Source organism: Lepidochelys kempii, chromosome 12, assembly GCF_965140285.1.
Source record: "Lepidochelys kempii isolate rLepKem1 chromosome 12, rLepKem1.hap1, whole genome shotgun sequence".
NCBI classification, from domain to species: Eukaryota; Metazoa; Chordata; order Testudines; family Cheloniidae; genus Lepidochelys; species Lepidochelys kempii.
Window position 1 is genome coordinate 44109006 of NC_136391.1, and position 25983 is coordinate 44134988.

Sequence of the window (25983 nt, forward strand, 5' to 3'; positions counted from 1 at the left end):
AGGTCTTAGCAGTTAGTGCACTATAATACACTAATATAAAAACGAACCAGTATATTTTCAAACTCATTACCTCCGCCCTTTTCTAAAGTCTTGTGAGATACCACGTAGCCAGCGTAAACCAGATCTTCTGAATGTGCTTGTTTTCCCCCTTTGTTATTCATAAACAAGGTCTCCAGTGAACCTGCAAACCAGACTGGAATGTTTCCATTTCCTCTCTAGCTGTAATGTTAGAACAAGTTGTATAAGGCTAGTTGTCCCGCAGCGGTCTAGCTTTTAGATCAGCAATTGGGAGATGTAGGGTTTTTTTTAACTCTTTCCTAAGCTTTCAGCCTTGCTGTTCACAGGGTGATTGGCTCTGGGATGTTTCCCTGTGCTTTTATACAGTGTGCCTGTTTCTACTAAGGCATGGCAGGGGGAACCAGCAGCTTTGGGGCTTCTGCCCGGTGTCATTAATCTCACTTTTGGGATGGGGACAATAAGAGAGTCAGACATGCTGCAGCCTAGATGAGTTGTTGGTGAACCCACACCAGAGGGCAAGAATTAAAACAACAAACAAAACAGCACTTGAAAGGCTCCTTGGCTGAGCTTGTGAGGCCTTACACACAATTTAATGTTGGCAGTGCTGTTGCAGGAATGTTGGTCCAAGGATATTAGAGATACAAGGTGGGCTGAGGGAATATCTTATTAGACCAACTGCTGATGGTGAAAGAGATGGACTTTGGAAGCTTGTTTCTTTCACCAACAGAAGTTGGTCTAATAAAAGATATTCCCTCATATTCCTTGTCACTCAATGTAATGACATTTCTCTCTTTCATGAGAAAAAAGGGTTGAACGTCACATCTGATCAACTCCAAAATTTCAGGTAGTTGTTGAGGCTGGGAGATAGATCCCTACTGATTTTTGATGAAAAGGATGAGGGGGGACAGAGTCTGGTGGCATCTGGTTAGCAGAGCTATCAGCTTAACCCTTCTCTGTAATTGGCTACAGATCACAGAACCAGTTAAGACAAACATTAACACATTTCCCCATAACAGCTGCCAAACTATTGGCAGGTTGACAGTACTAAATTTTTGACATCTTGAAACGGAAAGGAAAGAATGGAGAATAAGGGGGGGGGGGAGAGAATGGGATGTGTGCACACAGAGCCCCTGGCATGTTGGGGAATTGGGGAGTGCATACAACCTCTGGTGAGGGTATAGGGAGCCCAGGGAAGGGGGGGCATGCAGTGCAAGTGACAGAAGGGACAACCAATCTCTGGTGGGAGGGGAGAATGGGGGAAGTAGGGAATAGAGGCACACACAGTTCCTGGCATGGGAGACCCTGGCAAAGGGGGAACAGGGGGGAGAGAGAGGGATGGGGGTTGCAGTAAGTCCCTGAAAAAGTTCTTGTTTTACACCTTTCCTGCATTGTCCAGTGCATAAACTGAGCTGCCACTGCCAATAGTGAAGGGTTAACTAAAAGAGGGAAGGAGGGGGGAGGAGGAGTCATGTGGTCGCCAAACATCCTGGTTCAGTCACTCTTTCCCATTCTATAAGTGAGAATGGTTCTCCCAAAAGCAGGGATGTGCAGTAAGGAAAATAGCCTGCTCTGTTATGCTGCCAACCTAGATGTATCCACCTCTTGATACAATATAAAGGGACCTTTATGAAGCCCTTTCTCATTCCTTTGATGCAGTTCTTTCCTCATGACTCCGGGCTGCTGAGTCTAGACTGGCTAGTAATCTCTGAGCTAATGTTAGAAGAAATAAAGTCATCACTTGTTTTTCAGATATTCATGAAGGAAATGCCAAAGTCATTTCAGCCTGTCATGCTATTGTGATTAAAGCTGGTTCCTGTCAAGGTTTGGGTAGCTGTACCTGTGTATTAGTAGGGTGCATTTAAAATTTTCAGGGAAGGCTAAGTGATAAACCAGTGAATCATGTGTCTGAATTATATAATCATCTGCTTCAATTTATGTCCTAATTAGCCAGAGACTAATTTTGCCTATGGACAAATGGTGCAGTGTTTCAGTTTAAAGGATACAAAGCTCCTTTTTAATGATAAAGGATACAAAAAAAACCCAGCTAAACCTATTGCCTTCCTTCCAAGTTTTGAAAACCAGGGCCAGAAAGTCCCTCCAGGCAGCGACTTGCTGTGCCAAGTTTCTATCCATACCAAATATAGATGAGTGTTAACTCATAAAAAAGGAGGGTTCACAATGGAAATGATGACAGGACCTTAACTGCTGCAACACTAAAATAATGAAAGGCTTATTTATTAAGAGCACTTTTTCAGATGCAGGGAGCACATGCTGCACTGTTGAAACCAGCTTTAATAACAGGACACTATCAACATTTTGCAAGATCCTGCCTCCTCCCAACAAAAGAAACTCTGTGGCCCTTTCAGATAGCACCAGTAAATGTGATCTTTAGAGCCAAACATAACTTTAGATATAGTGTAAGCTCCTAGAATTTTCAACTTGTGTAAATTCAGCAATAGGCTCACCATGATAACCACATTGACCTTGGTACATTTAAAAAAAAAAAAAGCCCACCTCACTAGCACCATAGTGTTAAAAAAACAAAAAAAAAAGAGGGTTCTGTTTGCAGCCTGAAGTATTATGGTTAGTGATTTCCTACTATACTATATTAAGAGAGATGCCAATTCTCCAATAACTCAATTCTTGTCATGTAGCTATCTGCCCTACCCGTTATAGCATGAGCGCCCTGGCATGTAACTAGAGGCTGCATCCTCTTCACTTGGCAGCACACATTTTCCTTGTTCTACCCTGTGTAGTCTGAATACATAGAAGCAGTGTGAACAGTGTAGCAGTGATGTGGAAGTTGAAAGCTCATACCATAATTAATACCATTTGTTCTGGGTTTGCACAACGCGTGAGCCCTGCTTGCCAAAGGCCAGTGCTGTGATTCAGTCCTGGTTCCCCAAGGCCCTTATGCACCATTGTAAAGAGAGAGTGAAGATCAAAATAATTTCAGCCCCATTTACTTGTCTAAGAGCCTGTTTACATTTAGAGCAGGGGTAAAAGTAATATTAAATTCTTACCAGTACGGAGGCTTGGCTCTGGCCCCCGGAAGGGACGGGGCTGGTGGGGGGGGTCAGCCTCCCCCAGACAACCTGTTTGCACTGCCTGGCCTGCACCACCTGGGGCTCTGGCAGCAATTGAAAAGGGCCCGGGGCTTCAGCTGCTGCTGTGGTAGCAGTGGCCGGGAGCCCCGGGCCCTTTTAAATTGTCAGCCCCAGGGCAGCTGCCCCTTCACTCTTCCCCTGGTCAGCAGCCCAGGGGGAGGGGAAGGGGCAATTAGTTAAAGCACTGCAGCAGCGCTTTAACATCAGTTGGGTACCAGCCCACATTCACCCCTGGTTTAGAGTATGTCTACAGCACAGCTGGAAGGTGTAATTCCCAGCTCAGGTAGCCATACATGGACTGCTTGGTTGCGCTTGTGAGCTAAAAATAGCAGTATGGCCACAGTGGTACAGATGGCAGCTTAGGCTAGCCAGCCAAGTATGTACCTAGGACCATGGACATGATTGTACTTAGGTGACTAGCCTGAGCCACCATGCCCACACTGCTATTTTTAGTATGCTAGCTCAATCATGTGTATGGCTGCCCAAGCTGGGAATTCTAGCTCCAAGCTGCTGTACAGATGTACCCACTGAGGGTTGTGATGTGACTATACCTATTTTCCAATCATGAATTTGGAGTGGCTTTTAATTTTCATGAAGTAGAGTAGTGGTTCGCAATCTGTGCCCTGCAGGCTGCTTGTGGCCCAATCAGCACAGAGCTGCGGCCCATATGACATCCTCAGAGCCATACATGTAATAGTGGATGCGGCCCACAATGATAAATAGGTTGAGAACCGTTGGGGGAACTGAAACTTCTTGTAAGGGTATATAACCTTCTCTCACCTATGTTTGCCCTGGTCTGCCCCCTCTCTGCTAATTCCAATCTGGACCTCTTCTACAGACACTCCCCGGGGTACACAAACCCAAATCCGATCTTACAGAAAAACTTCCATAAGCTAGAAATAGGAGATTTGGGGGGTTTTTTTTGCATAATGGTTGGAGATACGTTTCCGACTTATGCAAATTTTGACTTATGCAAGGCGTTCCTGAATAGAACGCCTGCGTAAATCGGGGAGCATCCGTACTTAAAAGAATAGAAGGATTGTCTTGGGAATACATTCCTTCTCATTCAGAGTCATGCAATATCAGCAGCAGTTGCTTACCTAGAACAGGGTTTATACATTTAACTGTCTTCTGTGCAATTATTGATTTTGGAAAAAATTAGTTCTACTGTCTCTTTTTGCCCTTCATTTAATTTCCATCTCCTACCTAGTGTATTATTCTCTCTCACTCCTTTGCTGCCTGGTCCTCTTCTGCCCCTGCATATGTTGTCCAGTATTTTGACTGTCAGCTCTTCCCCATGTATGCAATCCCATTGTCCAGGTCCCTCCTCCCCAGTATCCTTGGACTGACAGCTGGGTCCTATTGGCAACTCTTGGCTCCTCTCCTAATGAGGACTGGCTGCTCCAGGCATGGTGGTTTGGTCCCCAAGGACAGATCCTTTTTTCCTCCTTTTATGTGCGTCAGTGTGCTCCCTCACTGTAGAATCTTGACACGCACCATTTGCTGGCCAAAATTAAGGTAAAGAAAGGACATTGGCCACATAACAGCATAACAGTGTGGGAGGAATTTTTATTGTAGTTATTCCTTAATAGAATTCAGAAAGAGGAACATAAACTCAGTTCAATATGATAAGCATCTTGCTACTGCTCAGAATAACCTAGTGAAGCCAGTGTCCCTTATAATTAATATTTTAATTCTTGTCAAGCTAACACCTCAAACTAAATCCAGAATAAATGCATGTTCCTCTTTTTACTAGTTTTAGTAGCCCAACTACTTGCATCAATATATAAACAATGTAATTAAATATGTGTTCCAGAGGGGTGAGGCTCTGGGAACTTGTAGCCATGAGGACAATGCACAATAAAGGAAAAACCCCCCGAAAAACTCTGATAATTTACCAGTCTAATAAAACAAGACCTATCAATATATTAGGAAATTAATCCAGTTACAAATGCATGATGTGTATGGGAGAAACCTCTGTGGGTGTCATAACGGAAAACAATTGGCTATTTACAAGATACATTGCGGGATGGTGCAGCAGCCAGACCCAGCATTCAGAAGCCAAATGTGTTTTCTCCACTGTAGGCCACATATAAGAATCCATCCTCATCCTTCTCCTTCTCATAAAGCTGCCCCATAGTTAGGCTTGAACAAGGGGAAAGAAAAAGAAAACACAATGAGAAGTTGTTCAAGGCAGCAGAGCTGCATATGGTAACAATTACTGTATGGCAAACAGAGAGAAGGGGATACAATGAAAAACAAAGCTCTAGACTAGAAGTGTAAGTTTAAATACATGAATGAGAATATCTGAAATGCTACTGATTCCAGAGAAACACAGCAGCCATCCACATCCCTTAGTCATCACCAATATCCCTGATTGCTTCTGAGGCCAGATGTTTTAGCACTGGCATTCATAAAGAATTTCTGGGAATCTGCAAAATGCTTGGATTTTTACTGTTAAGTTTGTGGAGCTACACAAATGCATTTCACAAATGTAGATTTTAGTAGATGCTGTTTGAGGCCTAATGCACTGGTATATTTACAGTCTAGACAGGTTGAAGTCTTGGGATGTCATCACTTTTAGTGGGATCACACCCTCAATAGCCCACTTCTATTGTTGTAGCTGAAGCAACATCACCACCTAGATTTAAGTTTGTGTGAACGTTTCCATTGATAACTCCCCTTCCCCATTCCAGTGTTCAGTTCATACCCTGTTGGACTAATTTTCAAGGCCCAGTCTGTATCAAAGGTGAATTTATTTTGAAAGTTTGTGCAAAAAATATTTCAAATTCAGCCACTTTAAATGAGAGGTTGGGGGAATGAACACCTATGATAAAATAAAGAGAGACTAATCTAACTCTTGCTCCAAAATGTCTGAGGGTAGCAAGTTTAAATTTGGCAGGAAACCAATCCTCATTGACGAGAAGGACCTTTTCAGTGTCCATGTGAAAATACATTTTGATTTGACCATGTGATGAAGGCTTTAGACTCATTTTATGCAGTTCCAATACTTTGGGAATACCAACATTCCAAAGAAAGGAAGGTTGCACTCAGCATGCACGTGTGGTTAACCTCACTGCATATGATGGAATTAATCTGCTAGAGGGTGCGTTGAAGAAGGTAAGGCTTCTATTATACTCTGCCTCATTCACTGCAGATGGTGTCTGTAGTAGTCATGTCTCATTAATTGTACAGTGAGGTAAGAGCATGCCCTATATGCCATCGTCCTAAGTGTGCACCTTGTATAGAACAGGCTGCTCTGGTGCTGTCTAGCCAAATAGTTCCAGATGCTGCAACTTGTGTTTAATGACATTTTGTAGGTGTTTGTTGAATATTAAGTGATCTTTAAAATGAAAAAAAAGTCCTGTGACCTATTATGCTGCTTTATGATGTATAATGGCCTGAAAGATTTGTCAAAAAACAGGTTTTATTTCCTGTTCGTTGTTTAAATTGGACAGTCAGTTTTGTGCCCCTGCAGGTGGCCTGAGGCACTGTGAGATTGTGTTATCACAAGAGAGGAGTAGCTTGTGGGGGGAATGGATTTTCAGTGAAGCTGTTTGGCTGAGCATGTGAAGCCTTACACTCACTTGACAGCATTTCTCTGTTTGAAGATAACACTATGACCCCTGAATGCCACATCGCATCAATAACATCTCAAGGAATGTGCTGCGCAACAATGAGTGGAACCTTTTTCATTTTAGTGGGAAGTACAAAACAGGAAAGGGGAAATGGAGGACACATGAGCACCTAGCCTGTGGTCAGTAGAACCAGCAGATGCATCCGATGAAGTGAGCTGTAGCTCACGAAAGCTTATGCTCAAATAAATTGGTGAGTCTCTAAGGTGCCACTAGTACTCCCTTTCTTTTTGCGAATACAGACTAACACGGCTGCTACTCTGAAACCTGTCAACCACCTCTGTAATTGTCTACAAATCAAGGAATCAGTTGAGGCAGCCAGTAACACATTCCAGTCTAATACCACTCATTTTAACTCTGCCCATCCTCCCAACTGTTTCAAAATGTTGACACTCAGAAAAAGAAAAGAGAAGAAAAGAAAAGAAGAATAGTGGAGGGAAAGGGGGGATGGGAGGTAGTGGGGGTGCACACAAAAGCCCCTGGCATGGGGAGAGAATTGGGACCCTGACATGGGGGGAGAAGTGAATAAGGGGATGTGATGGGGTGTACCAGGCCCTAAGGCCCCCTGCTGGAGGCCTCGCAGCCCTACCACACCCCACCCCAGGAAACAGGAGTCCTCCAGGCTGCAGAGACTGCAGGGAAGCAATTAATCAGATCCCAGCAGGCTCATATAAAAGGAGCTGCTTGACAGAGCAGATCAGTTGCTGACTGGAGCTAGGGAAGTAAGGATGATGCTTGTGGCTGGCTCCAGGGACTCAAGAAAGATTTCAGCCCTAAGGTAAGGGTGAAGATGCTGGGGCCATCATGTGGGTGTTGCAGTGAGTCCTTTAAACAGAGAAGTAGCTGGGTGGCACAGAGGAGGCATGTGGGGAAATGGAGGAATACAAGGAGCCCCCTGCTATGTGCAATGAGCTTGACCTACAGAAGCAAGGAAGTGTGTGACCCTCTAGTTAAACCTTGTTTTTTGTTAACATTTGGGCAAAAAGATGCCTTTGTTAAAGAGTCAACATTCTTGTCCATCTAGTTAATATGTGAAAGTTAACAACTCACGTCTGAGATACACACCCAAAAAGATGTTACTGCAATACCAGGAAGATCAGACTTGAGTAACCAAGCAGGAAGGGAAAAAAAATCCCTTTCAGGCCCTCATACACAATAAAGTAGCAAAAGGGGGGAGGGGGGGGACACAACACGCAATTTTTTAAAAAATCCTTTGCAGATTGTCTAAAGAGACCATTAAGGTTGCATGGTTTTAAGCATTCAAATATCAAGTAATGCCTTATCTCTGCCATGTTAGTAAGTAACATGATTATACTGCATTATTTGAGAAACAGCATGTAGCTTCTGCTACAACCTTTGGTGCCTATGTAGTATCTGCTACTACAATGTATCATTCTGTGTACACCAGACAGCCAATAAAATTTATTTTTATATAAAATGCATAGTGAATAAGACAAGGGGCCATTCCCTTCATTCACTTTGCACCCTACAAGATTATAATTCTGCACTGTATTATTTAAGAAAGTAGGTGTCTGCATCATAATGATTCATACATACCAGGGGCAGATTTAAGGGTTGTTCCAGGAATCCTGACTATGGTATTCACTTTTGAGCATTTAATCATGCAACCTTAACATTCTCAATGGAACTTTGACTGTTGGTATCATGCTTGGTGCTGTAGAGAACATAGAGTAAGCACAGTACTTGCTCCAAAGAAATTAAAGTCTAAGAGGATTTTAGTGATCCTCGCCCCTGGATACTAAAATGATTCCTGAACTCTTGCTGAAGTGCTGTCCACTTTGTTAAACTTCCTTTCTTGGCAAGAAGTTCACCATCTATGTCTTAGACACCTAACATGGCATTTCAGTAACCTTCCCCACCACCCTTCCCTGATGCATGTCGCAACTGAGTTGCTTTACAATCATCTTTTCTTCCAGCTTATTCTTATAAATAAGATGGGGGTTTGTATTTTGCCAGCATTTAAATAAAATGAGAAAAATTAGAGCAATGATATTAAAATAGCAAACCATTCTTCCTTTACTTCCTCAGCGAGCTGCTCCTCAGTATATCCTATTGAGGGGGTTAACACTAACATCATAGCAGAATGCGGTCCATCAGGCTTATGCAGTGGTGCAAGCAGAATTCATTTCTTACCGGCATGCTGCCCTCCTGGGGGGGGCACAAAGGGGAGACATGTGACCTCCTCACATGACTTTCTCCCGCTCCCAGCTCAGGGCCCCTGCGCTCTCCCTATACCCTCACCATGATCCATCCCACACTACCTGGGGGGAGGGGCTCTGTCCTCCTCCCACTGTGTCAGAGACTTCTGAACCGCAGGGCTCTCCGGAACTGCAGCAGCGAAAAGAGCAGAACATGGGGCCACTCCTCCGGTGCAGTTGTACCACCCCCAACCCTGTCCTCTGATGTGGCTGCTGTACAGTCCCCAGACAGGAGATGCAGTTGTGTGGAAAGGCTGGGGGCGGAGCCAGGGGTGGTACAGCCATGCAAGAGGAGCTGCTGGTGTGGGGCCACCCGGCGGCCTCCTGTGTCTTTCTGGTACGGAGTACCAGTTATAAATATCTTACTAGTATGGCGGACTGGACCGGACCGCCATACTTGCACCACTGAGCTTATGTATCTTTAGTGAAATGCACACAAATTCCAGTCTAATGGCCTCTCACCTGGACTGTGGGACAGTCTTGTCTACAAAGAGGAATATTGCTTTCTCAGATGGCAGTTGAATCCTCTTCCTGATGATCCACATGAATTGGGCCACAGTGATGTCAGATGGAACCAGATACTTCCTCTTATCAATGTCAACAATCTGAGAGCCTGAGACCTTTTCCACAATGACCTATTAAAGCATAGATACAAAGATGAGGCTTTTCTGGGCGGATCTAAACAGATTATTTTCTCTCGCTAGGACAGTCTTATAATGCTATGGGCAGGTGGATGTCAAATAGAAGGTGAAATGAATCCATCCTAACTGGATTCATCCCCTCTAGACAGCTCAAAACACCCTGCTCAATGTGCAACAGTAGTCAAAAGAGAAAACAAAATGTTAGTATGCATAAGTAGGGCCCTATCAAATTTACAGGGCATTTTGGTCAGTTTCACAGTCATAGGATTTTAAAAATCATAAAATTCATGATTTCAGCTATTTAAAACTGAAATTTCATGTTGTTGTAATTGTCGGAGTCCTGATGCAAAAAGGAGCGAGAGGTGTGGGGGTGTGTGTCGGGGGTGGGGGGGAGGAGGGAAGGTCGCAAGGTTATTGTGTGGGGGAGGGAAGAGGGGGTGTTTGTGGTACTGTTACCCTTATTTCTGTAAAAAGAACAGGAGTACTTGTGGCACCTTAGAGACTAACAAATTTATTTGAGCATAAGCTTTCGTGAGCTGTAGCTCACTTCATCGGATGCAACCGATGTAGCTCACGAAAGCTTATGCTCAAATAAATTTGTTAGTCTCTAAGGTGCCACAAGTACTCCTGTGCTTTTTGTGAATACAGACTAACACGGCTGCTACTCTGAAACCTTATTTCTGTGCTGCTGCTGGCGGCAGCATTGCCTTCAGAGCTGGAGTGGCGGCTGCTGGCCAGGAGCCCAGCTCTGAAGGCAGTGCTGCCGCCAGCAGCAGTGCAGAAGTAAGGATGGAAGGGTCTGGTGTTGCCACCCTTACTGCTGCGCTGCTCCCTGCAGAGCTGGGCCCTCAGTCAGCAGCCGTCACTCTCTGACTGCCCAGCTCTGAAGGCGGCAGTGCAGAAGTAAGGGTTGCCTGGTATGGTATTGCCACCCTTCTGTGCTGCTGCTGGCGGCACGCTGCCTCCAAAAAAGATACAGCAAATACAGAGGATGTTCTGAGATTGGTGACAAAAATGAGGGAATGTGAAAAACCATAAGGACTATTCAGACAATGAGGGGATGTGATAAAGGTATATAAAATAGTGAATGGGCTAGAGCAATGGCTCTCAACCACTCCATACTACTGTACCCCTTTCAGGAGTCTGATTTGTCTTGCATACCGCAAGTTTCACCTCACTGTAAAACTACTTGCTTACAAAATCAGACATAAAAATACAAAGATGTCACAACACATTCTTACTGAAACTGTGGACTCTCATTTTTACCATACAATTATAAAAAATAAGTCAATTGGAATACAAATACTGTACTTACATTTCAGTGTATAGTATATAGAGCAATATATACAAGTCATTGTCTGTATGAAATTTTAGTTTGCACTGACTTTGCGAGTGCTTTTGATGTAGACTGTTGTAAACTAGGCAAATATCTAGAGGAATTCCCCCCCCCCCCCCCAGGGGTATGTGTATCCCTGGTTGAAAACCACTGGGCTAGAGAAAGTAAAGCTTTCCCCTATGGGCATATGTTCCATAATTGTCTACTAAGGTGTTTCTTGTACCTTCTAAAGCATGTGGCACTGTTCACTGTCAGGGACAGGATATGGGTCTAGACCACTGGGCTGGCCTGATATAGCAATCCCTTACTTTTCTCTTACTCAGTAAGCACGGGCCTTTAAGGGTGCATTGAACATATAATCATGAGCTCAGTGATGTAGTTACTCCCTGGAGCCAAAGGTCACAGCATAAGTAAGGGTGTATGCTGAGAAAGTTCTTGCAATTTGATAAAACTCCTTTACACCATGTCTACCACTGATATCCTCTGCAACCTTAGCCTGACCTTTTATCCTAATGCCTCATTTGTTTTGGAGAAGACTGGGGTGCTAGTGATAAATAAGGAAAATGGGTCTAAGCAAAGGCTGGCTTCAAGCCTGTAAACTGTATCTCTGCTTTTATCTTGTTACATTGTAAGGCTGAAGCTGTCTACAGGAATCATTTTGAGGACATTCTATGGCCTCTGTTATGCAGGAGATCAAACTAGCTGGTGATATGATTCTATGATCTGGAAGGGACCTCAAGAGGTCACCTAGTCCAGTCCCCTGTACGCATGGCAGGACTAAGTATTATCTAGACCAGAGGTGGGCAAACTACGGCCCGCGGGACAGTCCTGCCCGGCCCTTGAGCTCCTGGCTGGGGCGGCTAGCCCCTGGCCCCTACCCTGCAGCCACGCAGGCAGTGCGGCTGGCTCTGACTGGGCAGCGAGCTCCTGCTGCTTTGAGCAGCACGGTAAGGGGGTGGGGAGTGGGGGGGTTGGATAAAGGGCAGGGAGTCCCGGGGAACAGTCAGGGGATGGTTGGATGGGGTGGAGGTTTGGGGATGGGGTCAAGGGACAGTTGGATAAGTGTGGGAGTCCCGGGGAGCCTGTCAGGGGGCTGGGGTGTGGATAGGGGTTGGGTGGGGGCAGTCAGGGGACAGGGAGCAGGGGGGTTGGATAGGGGGTAGGGTCCTGGGGGGGCAGTTTGGGACAGGAGGTCCCAGGAGGGGGCAGTCAGGGGACAAGGAGTGGGGGGGAGGGGGTTGGACGGGTCGGAGGTTCTGAGGGGGGCAGTCAGGGGGCAAGAAGTGGGACAGGATGGATAGGGGGCGAGGACTAGGCTGTTTGGAGAGGCACAGCCTTCCCTACCTGGCCCTCCATAGAGTTTTGCAACCCCGATATGGCCCTTGGGCCAAAAAGTTTGCCCACCCCTGATCTAGACCACCCCTGACAGGTGTTTGGAGATTTGTAAGAGCCAGTTAGATAACGATGGAGATTTCAAAACCTCCTTGGGAAATTTATTCCAGTGCTTAACCACGCTGCCAGGAAATTTTTCCAAATGTCTTACCTAAACTGCCCTGGATGCAATTTAAGCCCATTGTTTCTTGTTGTATCCTCAGAGGTTAAGGAGAACAGTTTTTCTCCCTCCTTGTAATAACCTTTTATGTACTTGAAAACTGTTATCATGCCCCCACCCAGTCTTCTCTTCTCCAGACTAAACAAACCCAGTTTTTTCAATCTTCCCTCATAGGTCATGTTTTCTACACCTTTAATAATTTTTGTTGCTCTTCTCTGGACTTTCTCCAATTTGTCCACATCTTTCCTGAAATATGGTGGCCAGAACTGGACACAATGCTCCAGCTGATGCCTAATCTGCATGGAGTAGAGCAGAAGAATTACTTCTTGGGTCTTGCTTACAACACTCCTGCTAATACATCCCAGAATGATGTCTGCTTTTTATTTTATTTTTTTCAACAGTGTTACACTGGCAATTATACTGTACACTGGCAAAGCTAAGCTTTTACTGCTAGAGCTTGTTTTGTTTGTGGGAGGAGGGGATTCCGATACTGCTACAAAACCCAGCTTTGCCAGCATCGCTCTGTCCACAGTAGGAGTGCTTTGCCAGGACAGCATACCAATATTCCTATACGGGGTAAAGGACTGCTAGCGCATCTATGGCCGGAGACTGGCAATGTCCACACTAGAGCACCTAGGGAGAAAAATTAGTGGGTGCTTAGCACACACCGGCAGCCTTCAGCCAGCCTTCAGCCTGGAAGGTGCTGGGAGGGAGGGGGAGGAGCGGGGATGGAGTGAGCTCGGGGTGGAAAGGGGGGAAGGGGTGGAGTGGGAAGAGGGAGGTGGGGCCTTGGGGGTGGGGGCTGAGGGGGGGCAGGGCCTGGGGCTGGAGTTAAGCACCCCTGGGAAAAATTAGAAGCTGGCACCTGTGTGTAGTCACATAGTGCAGACACTTCCTACAGCAACAGAAGGGGTTTTTCTATCCCTATAGTTAATCCACCTTGCCGAGAGGCTGTAACTAGTTTGATGGAAGAATTCTTCCATTGATCTAGCTGAGTCTATATTAGGGGTCAGATCAGCTTAACTACCTCACTATGGGGTGTGAATTTTTCATACTGAGGGATGTAGCCAGGTCAATCTAATTTTAAGCATAAACCAAGCCTAGCTTACTGTTTAACAGATGATATTTCTAAGTCCTTTAAAATCTACATGCCCAGAAGTTTCCTCTGCCTCATCTGGGCTGTGTAAGTGGCCCAGTGGGGTTAGTGGGGTTGACTGAACAAGGGGTCACTGAAAGTGCATAGAAAGAGAGCGTGAAAGAGAGAGATGGTGTATCAGGCTGTCCTGGCCCCCTGCTGAAGGCCCTGCTGGTCTGCTACACACTGCCCCAAGGAGCAGTGTAGAAAGGAGCAGCAAAGGTGGGTGCTCCTGGGGTCTGCCTAGAGAGGCCTTGCTGGGGCAGCCATCTGGCAGGTTACAGAGACCTGGTCCTCATTCGGCTAAGGGCTAGCATCAGCCAATCAGCTCAATGGGCTCATATAAAAGAGCTGCAGGGACCAGAGAAGCAAGGAAGGGTATGCCTCTCTGGCCACAGGAACCTGAGGACTAGCCAGGCTTTACTGCATACCTGGGTTTGCAGAAAAAGAGGGTCAAAATAAAGGGGGCATGTGAGAAGAGGCCCAGGAAAGTAGGAGCAACAAATTGAACTGAGCAGTATGTGGCTGCTGTTTATAGGATCCCAGAGTTGAAACCTGGAGTAGTGGGTGGTCCTGAGTTCCCGCACTTGCAAAGTGGTGTGAACCATGAGAAGTGGGGTCAAGTCTAACCCAAGCCACAAGAAGGGGACAGAGCTCATTTAGAACAGTGGCCTCCAAACTGGGGTGCGCGTACCCCAGGGGTGCACGAGATGATCCCAAGGGGTGCGTGGCAGCAGGAGCGCCGCCGGACAGCACTCCGCCGTTTTTTTCCTTCGGTGGCAGCTCTGAATGTTCCCAGCTGGTGTTCCCCTCCGTCAGCGGCGTGCCTGCGGCAGGTCTTCCAGTCTTCTACCATCCGTGGTGCGCCTGCAGCAGGTCTTCTTGTCTTTACCCTGGGGGTGCGCGAGCCAAAAAAGTTTGGATACCACTGATTTAGAAGCCTGAGAGAAGGGCTGAATTCAAAAGGCCCAGAGCTGGAGCTGAAGGCCCTAGTGAGAACAGAGAGGTTGTTCATTTTTTGGACTCTTAGCTATGCAAGAAAGGGTACATTTTGACTATGACCTGGCTGGAGGGCTGAGCCACCGAAGACCCACCAAGCAAGGTCAACAACTGATAGGGGTGCCAGGAGTGGGAAAAAGACCATAGTACTGTACCCAGCCGCAAGTAAACATTTGAGATAAGTGTTCCCTCTATATCAGTGGTTCCCAAACTGGGGTTCATGAGCCTCTGGGGGTTCTCGGGGAAAAAATTCCCTAATGATGGACAGAGCTGTCCCTAAGGACCCTGGGTAGCACAGGGACAGCAGCCTGGAGCCCCTGGACTTCCAAGAGCTAAGCAGATCAAAGCAAGCATATCTGTCACACTGAGGAGATTTAAACTTCAAGACTCCTTCTAAGAAATGGAAAGGGAGGTGGATATTTTTTGCTGTTTTTAAAATTAAATAGGCAGCTAGTATTGTTTTTAAAATTATTATGAAGAACAAGTTTAAGCTTTGTTGTAACATGTGTTGTTTGCCTGGACTGCTCAAGACCTGAATGATTGTGTAGGAGGAACTTTGAGTTTGCTTCCTAAATACTTTCATATTGTTTCACATCTGTAGGTAGTACTATTGGTGAAAAGGAATGGGGGTTATAGTGGATTACAAACTGAATGAGTTGTCAATGTGATGCAGTTGCCAAAAAGGCTATTATCTTTCTGGGGTATATTAATGGGAGTGTTGTACGTAAGATCAGGAGATAACTGTCCTGTTCTACTTGGCACTGATGAGGCCTCAGCTGGAGTACTGTGTCCAATACTGGGTGCCAGACTTCGGAAAGATAAGGACAAATTGGAGGGAGTCCAGAGGAGGACAACAAAAAAGATAAAAGGTTCAGAAAACCTGACCCATGAGGAAAGCTCAAAACAACAGAGTATTTAATCTTGAGAAAAGAAGACTGAAGGAGGACTTGATAACAGTCTTCAAATATTTTAAGGGCTATTTATAAAGAGGAAAGTGATCAATTGTTTTCAGTGTCCACTGGAGGAAGGACAAGAAGTATCAAGCTTATACTGCACCAAGGGAGATTTAGATTAGATATCAGGAAAAACTTTCTAACTGTAAGAAAAATTCAGCTCTGGCACTGGTTTACGAGGGAGGTTGTGGAATCCGCATCACTGGAGGTTTTAAAGAACCGGTTTGACAAACACCTTATTAGGCATGGTCAAGTTTACGTGGTCCTGCCTTAGCACAGGAGACTGGACTAGATGACCTCTTGAGCTCCCTTCCAGCCCTAAATGTCTATGATTCTATCTGATTCAGCCGAAGCTGCCACTTTACACTCCCACAATCCTCTTATGTAGCAAAGGGTGGTACAGAGCCCCTTCTTTCTTTAATAGCCCCCTGAAATGGGGTAGGGAATCTCTGGCTCCTATCCTCTCCCCCTTTTTGCCTCCAGCTGATACATGTGGTAAGCAATGGGATGAGAAGCACCTTCCCTCCATAATCCATGGCATACAAAGCCCTGTAGCACAGAGGAGCCAGGAGGAGGGCAATACTGGTAGCTGAGTGATGATGAGGTCTGTGGAAGAGCTCACATTTTCCCCACACAGATGCACCTCAACCATGCCACCATCCTTACCATATTACTTAAAAAAACTCTAGGGAATTTCACTGGCCCAAAACTTCATTATTGCAGAGTTAAGGTTGACAATCAGTTCCTTGTACCCTTCCAGAATGTCAAATGCCCCTATAGAGAGACAAGATGGGTGAGGTAAAATCTTTCATTGGACCAACTTCTGTTGGTAAGAGACAAGCTTTCTCTCTCACTAACAGAAGTCAGTCCAATGAAAGATATTATCTCATGCACTTCTGCTCTCTAATACCCTGGGACTGACACAGCTACAACTACAGTGCATACAAACGTCCCTCTGATGAATCTTCTGTCAACCAGGAAATACAGATGTGATGTGCACACCAGCCCCACGCTGCAACCTTAACTCTGCCCACTGAGCAATGCCCAAAACTACCCCTGACAGACATCATACCACTCTACCTTATCAGATAATATGGAGTACGGTTGGAACAGAGCACGAGTACGGTAGGAAAAGTCTAACAGATCTTGTCTTCATTAAAGCAAAAGTTATGTTTAGGTCAGGCATAGTGAACACCAGCTAACTGTGCTATGCTCAACCACTTCACCCAGTTACCAGATGCTAGCACTCCTTGGCCTTCATTCTAAGGACTCTCTGGAACATCACCTACATTTACCCCAGCACTGTAACGCACTGTTACAAATACTACCCGACTGCTAGAAATCCTCACAAGAACAGACCGTTGTGCTCCACTACTTACTTAACCTATATAACTCAATACAAAAACAAGGGACCCATGATTCCCCCTGCCTCCCAGTACAGATGCACCTCTGATATTGCAGTATGCGCTCTAGCAACATAAGAACCTGCATCAAGTAATCTCCACCCCAGTTAATACTGATACTCTTAAAAAGTCAAGAGCATATGGAGTGCAGGCATGTGAGAATATCGTTGAGGCATACCACAGCACAGAAAATGGTGCATTTACTTAGTCATTTTTCATATCTGCTTATTACACAGCAGCTCTGGATAGGGTGACCAGACGTACTGATTTTATAGGGACAGTCACAATATTTGGGACTTTTTCTTATTAGGCACCTATTACCCCCCCAACTCCGACCTGATTTTTCACACTTGCTATCTGGTCACCCTAGCTCTGGATGATCCATACTTAGTTTTTTCCTAGTGGCTATTGCAAGCTCTAGGGGTGGGAGAGCTAGGGTTGCAGAATAAGGCTGGTGTGCACATTAAATACGTATTTCCTAGCTTTCAGAGGTTTAAGTATAGGGCCATTTGACATTTGGAAGGGTATGAGGCACTACTGGTTAACATGAACTCTGCATTAATTGAATTTTTGGGCAGTGAATAGACCTTTATGATTAGTTGCTATCCAGTGGCAGATCCAATGGAGCAGTAACCCCAAAAAGATTTTACAGAATTAAAGTTTTCATTTAAAAAAGCTGGGGAAAAACCCTACATGTCTTGGCCTTAGGATTGCAAGGAATCTTCCAGCTCTGGTTCCATCAGCACTACAGCTGTATCAAAGCCAGCAAATGGGTACCGGGCAGGGTGAGGGGTGTTCTGCTCTAATAAGGTTTCCTGTAGCATGGTTAGGACAGCAATTATCATATAGAAATGCATTACTGACCAAGTTGACAAAGAGCACCATTTAAGTGTATTGTTATATCTTAATATTGTTGGCTGCACTGAGGTTATAGGATAGTGAAGTCCACTAAATATAGTATAGTGCACAGCTATATATGTGGGACTCAGCTGAGGCTGCCACCCCTTTCCCACAGCATCCACCAGACCCAGAACTGTGCAGGGGTGAACCTCCATCTAAAGGAACTAGGACCAACATGGCATACCCCCTTCTCCACAGCAGAAGAAAGGCCATACAGGGCCAGACCAATGGTCTATCTAGCTAGTACCCTGACTGATGCTTCAGAGTGAATGAACAAAAGAGGTCAATTATTGAGTGAATCATGCAGTCCAGCTTAGGGACACCCAGAGCATGGGGTTGTGTCCCTAACCATCTTGGCTAATAGCAACTGATGGACCTATCTTCCATGAACAGATCTAATTCTTTTTTTAACCAAGTTATACTTTTGGCCTTCACAACTTCCCGGCAACAAGTTCCACAAGTTGACCATGCGCTGAATGAAGAAGTACTTCCTTATGTTTGCTTTAAACCTGCTGCCTCCTAATTTCATTGGGTGACCCCTGGTTCTTGTGTTTATGTGAAGGGGTAAATAACACTTCCCTATTCACTTTCTCTATAGCATTCATGATTTTTTAGATCTCTGTCATATCCCCATTGAGCCAGCTCTTTTTCCAAGCTGAACAGTCCCAGTCTTTTTAATCATTCCTCATATGGAAGCTATTTCATACTCCTAATTATTTTCATTGCCCTTCTCTACACATTTTCAAATTCTAATATTATTTTTTGAGGTGAGGCAACCAGGACTGCATGCAGAATTCAAGGTGTTGGCATACTATGGATTTATATAGCGACACTATGACATTTTCTGTTTTATCTATCCCTTTCCCAATGGTTCCTAACATTGTTAGCTTTTTTGACTGTCGCTGCATGTTGAGCGGATGCTTTCAAAGAACTATCCACAATGACTTCAAGAACTCTTTCTTTAATGGTAACAGCCAATCTAGAACTCAAAATTTTGCAAGTATTTGGGATTATGTTTTTCAATTTGCATTACTTTTCATTTAACATTGAGTATCATATAACACTGTGTCACCCAGCTTTAGTGAGATCCCTTTGTAACTCTTTGCAGTCTGCTTTGGGCCTAACTATCTTAAGTAATTTTGTATCATCTGCAAATTTTACTGTTTACACCCTCTTCCAGATTATTTATGAATATGCTGAACAGCACAGGTCCCAGTAAATATTTTTAGGGGCACTTTCCCCCCATATATTCCTACCCTTTGTTTCCTCTTTTAACCAGATACTGATCCATGAGAGCCCCTTCCCTCATATCCCATGACTTATTATTTTGCTTAAGAGCCTTTGGTGTCAGAGTTTCTGAAAGTCCAAGTACACTGTATCGACCAGATCATCCCTATGTGCTTGTTGACACCCTCATAGAATTCTAATAGATTAACGAGACATGATTTCCCTTGTGACTGTGGCTTGGTACTGAAGTTAGGTTTACTGGCCTGTAAATGCCATGACTGCCTCTGGAGCCTTTTTAAAAAACTATACATTAGCTACCTTCCAGTCATCTGGTACAAAGGCTAACTTTAAGAAATAGGTTATATACCACAGTTAGTAGGTCTGGAATTTCATATTTGAGTTCCTTCAGAACTCTTGGATGAATACTGTGTGGCCCTGGTCACTTATTACTGTTTAATTTTATCAATTTATTCCAAAACCTCCTCTACTGACATCTCAATCTGGGCAAGTTCCTCAGACTTGTCACCTAAAAAGAATGGTGCAGGTGTGGGGACTTCCCCTACATCCTCTGCAGCAAAGAGCAATGCAAAAAATTAATTTTAGCTTCTCCTCAATGGCCTTGTCTTCCTTGAATGCTCCTTTTGAATTTTGAGCGGCCAGGGGCTCCACTAACCATGTGGCAGCCTTCCTGCTTCTGAGGTACTTAATTTTTTTTTGCTGTTAGTTTTTGTCTTTTGCTAGTTGCTCTTAAGATTCTTTCTTGGCCTGCCTTATTATACTTTTACACTTTACTTACCTGTGTTGATGCTCCTTTCTAGTTTCCTCGCTAGGATTTGACTTGTAAATTATGCATTTTTGCCTCTAACCACCTCTTTTACTCTGCTGTGTAGCCATAGTGACATTTGAGGTGCTCTTACTGTTGCTGTAGTTGGTTTTTGTATTTTTATTTGGAGTATACATTTAGTTTGAGCCTCTATTATAGTGTTTTTAAACAGTCTCAATGCAGTCTTCAAGCATTTCACCCTGGTGACTGTTTCGTTTAATTTTCTATTTGCTAGCTTCCTTGTTTTTTGTGTAGTTCCCCTTTTGAAGTTAAATGCTACTTTGGTGGGTTTCTTTGGCATTTTCCCCCTAGAAGGATGTTCCATTTGATTACATTATGATCACTTTTACCAACTGGTTCAACTATATTCTCCTCTTGGACCAGATCCTGTGCTCCCCTTAGGACTAAATGAAGAACTGCCTCTTCCCTTGTGGATTCCAAGCCAAGATGCTCCAAGAAGCAGTCACTAATGGTGTCTAGAATTTTCATCTCTGCATCCCTTCCTGAGGTGACATATACCCAGTCAATATGATGATAGTTGAAATCCCTCACTATTATTGTATTTTTCTGTCTTTGTAGCCTCTCAGATCTCCCTGAGCATTTTACAATCACCATCACTATCCTGGTCAGGTGGTCAGTAGTATATTCCTACTGCTATCCTCTTATGGTTCAAGCATGACATTTCTAACCCTAGAAATTCTAAGGTACAGTTTGATTCATTTAAGATTTTTTTTTACTTTGTGACTTTCTTTCACATGGAGTGCCACTCCTACCCAAGCAAAACCTACAGTCATTCCTATATATTTTGTATCACTGGTATCACTGTGTCACCCTGATTCTCCTCATTCCACCAAGCTTCCACAATGCCTAGTATATGAAGATCATCATTTAATGCCAGGCACTCTAGTTCACTCATCTTAGTATTCACACTTCTAGCATTTGTATATGAGCACTTGTACATCTTGTCAATGTAAGCATGGAGAAAGAAATTCTAGCGAGGAGCCAGCCAGAGACTCATGGTTAATGGTGAGACATTTAAAGTGTTGTTGGGCTTTAGAGCTAACACCCCAATAAAATAAATAGGGGTCCGCAGGAGTTCACCTCTTGTGAGTCACTGTTTCTGGCTGGGAAGACTCAGAAAAGCAACATTGTATTGGTTGTACTCAGGTTACATCTGGAAGATCATCTTTGCAATGAAAAGAACTTTTTAAAATGTGAGTTAAAGTCTGGATATGTCATGCAAGCTACATATATACATCAGGGGGAGCAGATGTTCCACACTGCTGTTCTACAAGTTACTGTTCTTAATGCAGGAATCACTAGGTGAAATTTTGTTCTGAATTATCCAGGGGGTGAGACTAGGGGCTGTACCAATGTAGCAGCACGGCTGTAGCCCTGCTAGTGAAGATGCACTATGCCAACAGTAGAGGGCTCTCTGCTCAGCATAATTACTCCATCTCCCTAAGCCGTGCTAGCTCTGTCGGCTGGAGAGCTTCTCCCACTGACATAGTGCTGTCCACAACAGCGCTTAGGTTGATGTAACTTACATCACTGAGAGGGGTGGCTTTTCCACACTCATGGGTGAATTAAGTTATACCAAAGTGAGCGCTAGTGTGTACAAGCCCTAGATGATCACAATGGTCTCTTCTGGCCTTAAATTCCATGAACCTGGTGGGTAAGGTTGGGGAAGAAGGAGGGGAGAGGGGAAGATGGAAGAATGGCCACAGAAGCAAAAGAAAGGAGGATGTTGGGTTGAGGGAGGGTTAGATATCTGCAGATGGAGGAAAGGACCTGCCTAATATTGACCCTCTGCTGTCTGTTCCTCCAAGTACCAGACAAGAACAGAGATGAGCCAGACCTTATAGAGGAAACCAGGGTGTGCTGGAGGGGAGGGGCCTGAAACAGAGGTACCAGTCTCTCTCAAGTGTTTGTATACTGCCCATCATTTTCATATCCGAATGCTGCACAAATATGTTCAATCTGTAGAGTCAGTCCCAGAGTGAGCTTCAGAGAGGATTCTGCTCATTTCTTCCGGTTCCAGAAGCTCTACTTGGTGGTAGGGGAGGATGGGACAGCTAGTATGTGTTACAATGGTGGGCAGAGCTACGGAGAACAAGAATAGCCTAAAAAAGGATCAAGTTTCATGCCTTAATTGGTATTTATGAAAATTGGTTGTTGTTTTTTTAAATTGTGAGGCCCCCAGAATACCACAGCTGGTGGGGGCCCAAGGCTCACAGAAACACCTCAACAAATAACCCAGCTGGGGACCTAGAGGTTCATAGACACCCCCAGCCCTTCTTGGCTCTTAACTAAATTTCAAATACCCAGGTTCAGAATGATGCCATGGGGACCTGCCACCCTTACAAACCCGTTAGCCTGGATTTACAGAGCAGAATATGAATCCATAAAGTCTAGATGTCCTGAACCTGGATCACCAAAACCATAGTCATGCTGTTGTCTCTCTCAGACACAGGACAGGTGCATGAATCAGTAACTCAAATGAATTAATGTTGGGGGTGTTTGTGGCTGAGATGGATCCCTGCACTTTGGACATATGAATGAAGGAAAGTAAAATACAAAAGAGAGAGGAGGACAATTACTCATAAGAATGGCCATACTGGGTCAGATTAATGGTCCATCTAGTCCAGTATCCTGTCTTCCAACAGTGGCCAATGCCAGGTGCTTCAGAGAGAATGAGCAGAACAGGCAATCATCAAGTGATCCCTCCCCTGTCATCACCATAAACTGGGTGGAGTCAGATTAGATTTACTCACCTGAAGCCAGTTGGGTTAGAATTAAGGTTACTCAATTAAATTCAAAATACTTGGTAATACTTGTTGGTATTAACAAGCTATACAAATGGTACCAAAGGTAAGGCCCAGCTGCAGTAGGAATATAACCCCTTAGTGACCATTGTCAGTTATGGATCCCACCTTGCTCACCTTCAGATGCTAGCACAGATGTTACCCCCATGTTCTAGCAGGTGTCAATCATACACTGTGACTTTGCTGACGTGGCCTTTTCCTATCGGGTAAGGGGGCACACTCATGCCAAACACCAGTGTCCAGAACCCACTACTTCTCAAAAAAGTAAGTTCTCTTTTTCTTTTAAATAACAATTACCACCTGCACCCATGTGTCTATTTCAGACTAAATGCTTCTGGGGGCATTTGTGTATTATACAGCACCAAGTCAAATGGCAGTGCTAACTAATTAGTAGTAACTAATACTTAGCTCTTACACAGTACTTTTCATCAGTAGATCTCAAAGCATTACCAATTTTTACAAATGAGGTAAGCATCATTATTCCCATTTTATAGATAGAAACTGAAGCACAGAGAGATAAAGTGATTTGACCAAGCAGGAATAGAGCTGAGAATAAAACTCAGGTCTCCTCAGTACCTGTCTAGTGCTCTATCCATTACACCACATTGCCTTCTAACAGTAATCAATAGATCACTCTACTAGTATAGATAAGGCCTAAAAGATCAGCCTCAGGCTGAGGAGAAATATTTGATATGTCAAACATCTGCCCCAGAGGGCAAGTCAATATGTTTGAGATTTAAGCTTCAATAAATGAAGCATTTGCTGAGGATGGAATGTGCCAATGCATTTTGGGATTGATTCTAGCTATCCTTGGTTGCGGGTTGCCACATATCAGAATACCAGCTCTGACGTCTCTCCTTCTCTCCCAGGGCTGGGTACTAGAAGGTGGTCTGGATAGAACTCTGGTTATCCTTACTCAAAGAGGCAGTTTGGGAGAGGGATACTTGTCAAGATGTGAAGTTGATCACCAGGAGATTGCTGATGGACTAGGGACTGCATACCAGGAGGCAGTTGGATTGGGAGGGGGCAGGTTCAGCTCATCAAGAAGTAGTCAGAGTCGGGAGGATCAGCATGAACTTGAGGAAATTAAGGCAACTGTTAGAATGGAGTTGATGTGGGCTTGAGGGAACAGAGTTAGGGGAAGGAGTAGATAAACAAGATCACAAGGTTGCTTCCTGGGTTGCCTGATGGGGTTCATTCATGCACTGGGACATTGGGGTGGGTCAATATCTGGTACTCAAACAGGGGTGCAGAGGTTTGCTCACAGGTATGTGGCTAGAAGATGTGAGACATGAGGTGTGGTGGTTTAACTCACTAGGACACAGCTAGAGGGGAGTCCCTTACAGGGACATGATCTTAGAGGGGAGGGAGAGTCATCTACTACTAACTGGTCATATGGGCAGCTGCGCAGAAGGGATCACCCACTAGAATCCTGTCAGATTGGGTGCATGCATGGAGAGCTCACCAAGATGTAACCGAGGCATAGAATTTAAGGCCAGAATGGACCACCAGATCATCTAGTCTGATCTCCTGTATATCATAAGTATACAACACCTACAAAACCCAATAAATGAAATTAGATCTCAGTATATACCCCACAGGAGACCAGAGTATTGTGTGTCACAGGCAGAGAATAGGAGGGATCAAAGTGCAGCAGTGCCCAAGGCCCCTGCAATGGCAGGGAAAAGCCTGGACAGAGAAATGAATATGGTACAAGATGGAGTCCGGTGGCACCTTAAAGACAAACAGATTTATTTGGGCATAAGCTTTCCTGGCTTAAAAAACACTTCTTCAGATGCATGGAGTGAAAATTACAGATATAAGCAACTGAAGAAGTGATTTTTTAGCCAGGAAAGCTTATGCCCAAATAAATCGGTTAGTCTTTAAGGTGCCAGCGGACTCCTTGTTGTTTTTTGTGGATACAGATTAACACGGATACCCCTCTGATACATGGTACAAGGTGTCACGTACCTGGATGTAGTCAGGGCATAGGCATATGAGCATGCACAGAGGGTGAATCACTGAGATGTCACCTGTCTAGAGATCAGGCATTGAGGAAGCAGTCATTAGGATGCAGCTGGGTGAGGGCTGCTCCGATGAGATCACTCACTGGGAGGGTGACAGTGCTGGGACCAAAAAGGTGTCCAGAAGGTATTATTTGGGAAGTCAGGGGATGGAAGTTACTTATCAGTACACAGTTGGGGGCAGATGGTTGGAGGGTTGTGTTAACAGCTGTGATCGGAGAGGAAGTTTACTTCACCTGGACAGAGTATCAGGATATGGGGGAAGAAGTGGCATTACAGGATTGGCATGGGTTACTTACTGGCACACGGTCTGGGTATTTGGCTCGGATTTTTGCAGACTCTACACATCTGTGCTCTGTAAACAAAACATTTAATTAGAAAAATGACAACATGGCTCACACCCTGGGCAATGTGAGGTAGACCTAGGAGAAATAGAAGAGATGAAGGAGACAGGATCACGTAGGAGAAGCTCCCCATTTTCTCTTTCCTTCCAGCCCTCTCTTTCATAGCTCCCTATGCTACCTAAGGAACCAAACTCCGGGGTAACATGTAGCATCTTTACAGGAGGAGACACAGTACTGGGGTCCCCAGGGACGTGTCTCTTCTAAAGATCTGCAATGGGTCGGAGATGACTGGGCGGTTGGGGGAGGCGGGTCAGGGCCCTCTGCCTGCGGGGGAGGGGTGGACTGGAGAGAGGGGTAGCCTAGATGGGTATCACTGCGTGTGGCGCAGGGTCAGTGCCCAGTGGAGGGGGCAGGGAGAGGGTGAACTAGGGAGGCCTATGGCGAGATGGTGCCTGAGAGGAGGGCCTTGCTTGCGGGCTGAGAATGGCCCCAGTCTGTGCGTACGGCACCGCCCGAGCTAGGAGCCTGGTGGGACCAAGGGGCGGCGGAGGAGCAGTGGCTCAGGGCCCACGGGGGCTCGGCGGGGTCGGTGAGCCGACCCAGCGCAGCCCCAGGCCCCGCACCCTTACCCAGCGCATGATCCTCCTTGAACATCCACTTCATGGTGCGGGGCCCTGAACGGGGCGAAGCGGAGCCAGCGGGGATCGGTGCCCGGAGGTCCGGCCGGGGGGGTTGGTGCCAGGTCTGGCCAGGCCCGTCACCGTCACAACAACAGCTCAGCGGGCGGGGCTTCCGGCTCACAAGTTCCCTAGTAACCAGACGAAGGGGCGGGGTTTCCGGCC

At 45.2% G+C, this 25983-nt stretch overlaps 3 protein-coding genes across 6 annotated transcripts in view; 2 read left to right on the top strand and 1 right to left on the bottom strand.

Annotated features, from left to right (window-relative positions):
• Positions 1-13169, top strand: part of ADAT1 (adenosine deaminase tRNA specific 1) — a 95471-nt gene extending 82302 nt beyond the window's left edge. For 2 of the 4 annotated variants that reach the window (XM_073308402.1, XM_073308395.2), the window contains one exon: positions 6827-8541. In XM_073308402.1, coding sequence (XP_073164503.1) covers positions 6827-6876 — 50 coding nt within the window. In that variant the 3' untranslated portion in view covers positions 6877-8541. Of the gene's footprint in view, positions 1-6826; positions 8542-12682 lie in introns of those variants that run through there. The other 2 variants (XM_073308392.1, XM_073308400.2) reach the window with 2 other exon arrangements.
• On the bottom strand, positions 4675-25967 carry GABARAPL2 (GABA type A receptor associated protein like 2). Its single transcript, XM_073308417.2, has 4 exons — positions 25771-25967; positions 25097-25152; positions 9442-9614; positions 4675-5270 (listed from the first exon to the last, which is right to left on the bottom strand). The coding sequence occupies exons 1-4, from the start codon at positions 25802-25804 to the stop codon at positions 5180-5182; spliced, it is 354 nt and encodes a 117-aa protein (XP_073164518.1). The 5' UTR covers positions 25805-25967; the 3' UTR covers positions 4675-5179.
• TMEM231 (transmembrane protein 231) overlaps positions 7270-25983 on the top strand; it is a 31006-nt gene continuing 12292 nt past the window's right edge. The window contains exon 1 of the mRNA XM_073308413.2: positions 7270-7538. The gene's annotated coding sequence lies outside the window, so the exon portion shown is untranslated. The remainder of the gene's footprint in view (positions 7539-25983) is intronic.

What these genes read in the sequence shown, in the direction of transcription:
- GABARAPL2 (XM_073308417.2), bottom strand. Translation starts at nt 25,804, where the DNA reads ATGAAGTGGATGTTCAAGGAGGATCATGCGCTGG. An exon ending in CAAGGAGGATCATGCGCTGG is followed by an intron (nt 25,153 to 25,770) that starts GTAAGGGTGCGG and finishes TTTTGTTTACAG; the next exon opens with AGCACAGATGTGTAGAGTCT. An exon ending in AAGACTGTCCCACAGTCCAG is followed by an intron (nt 5,271 to 9,441) that starts GTGAGAGGCCAT and finishes CCCTTGTTCAAG; the next exon opens with CCTAACTATGGGGCAGCTTT.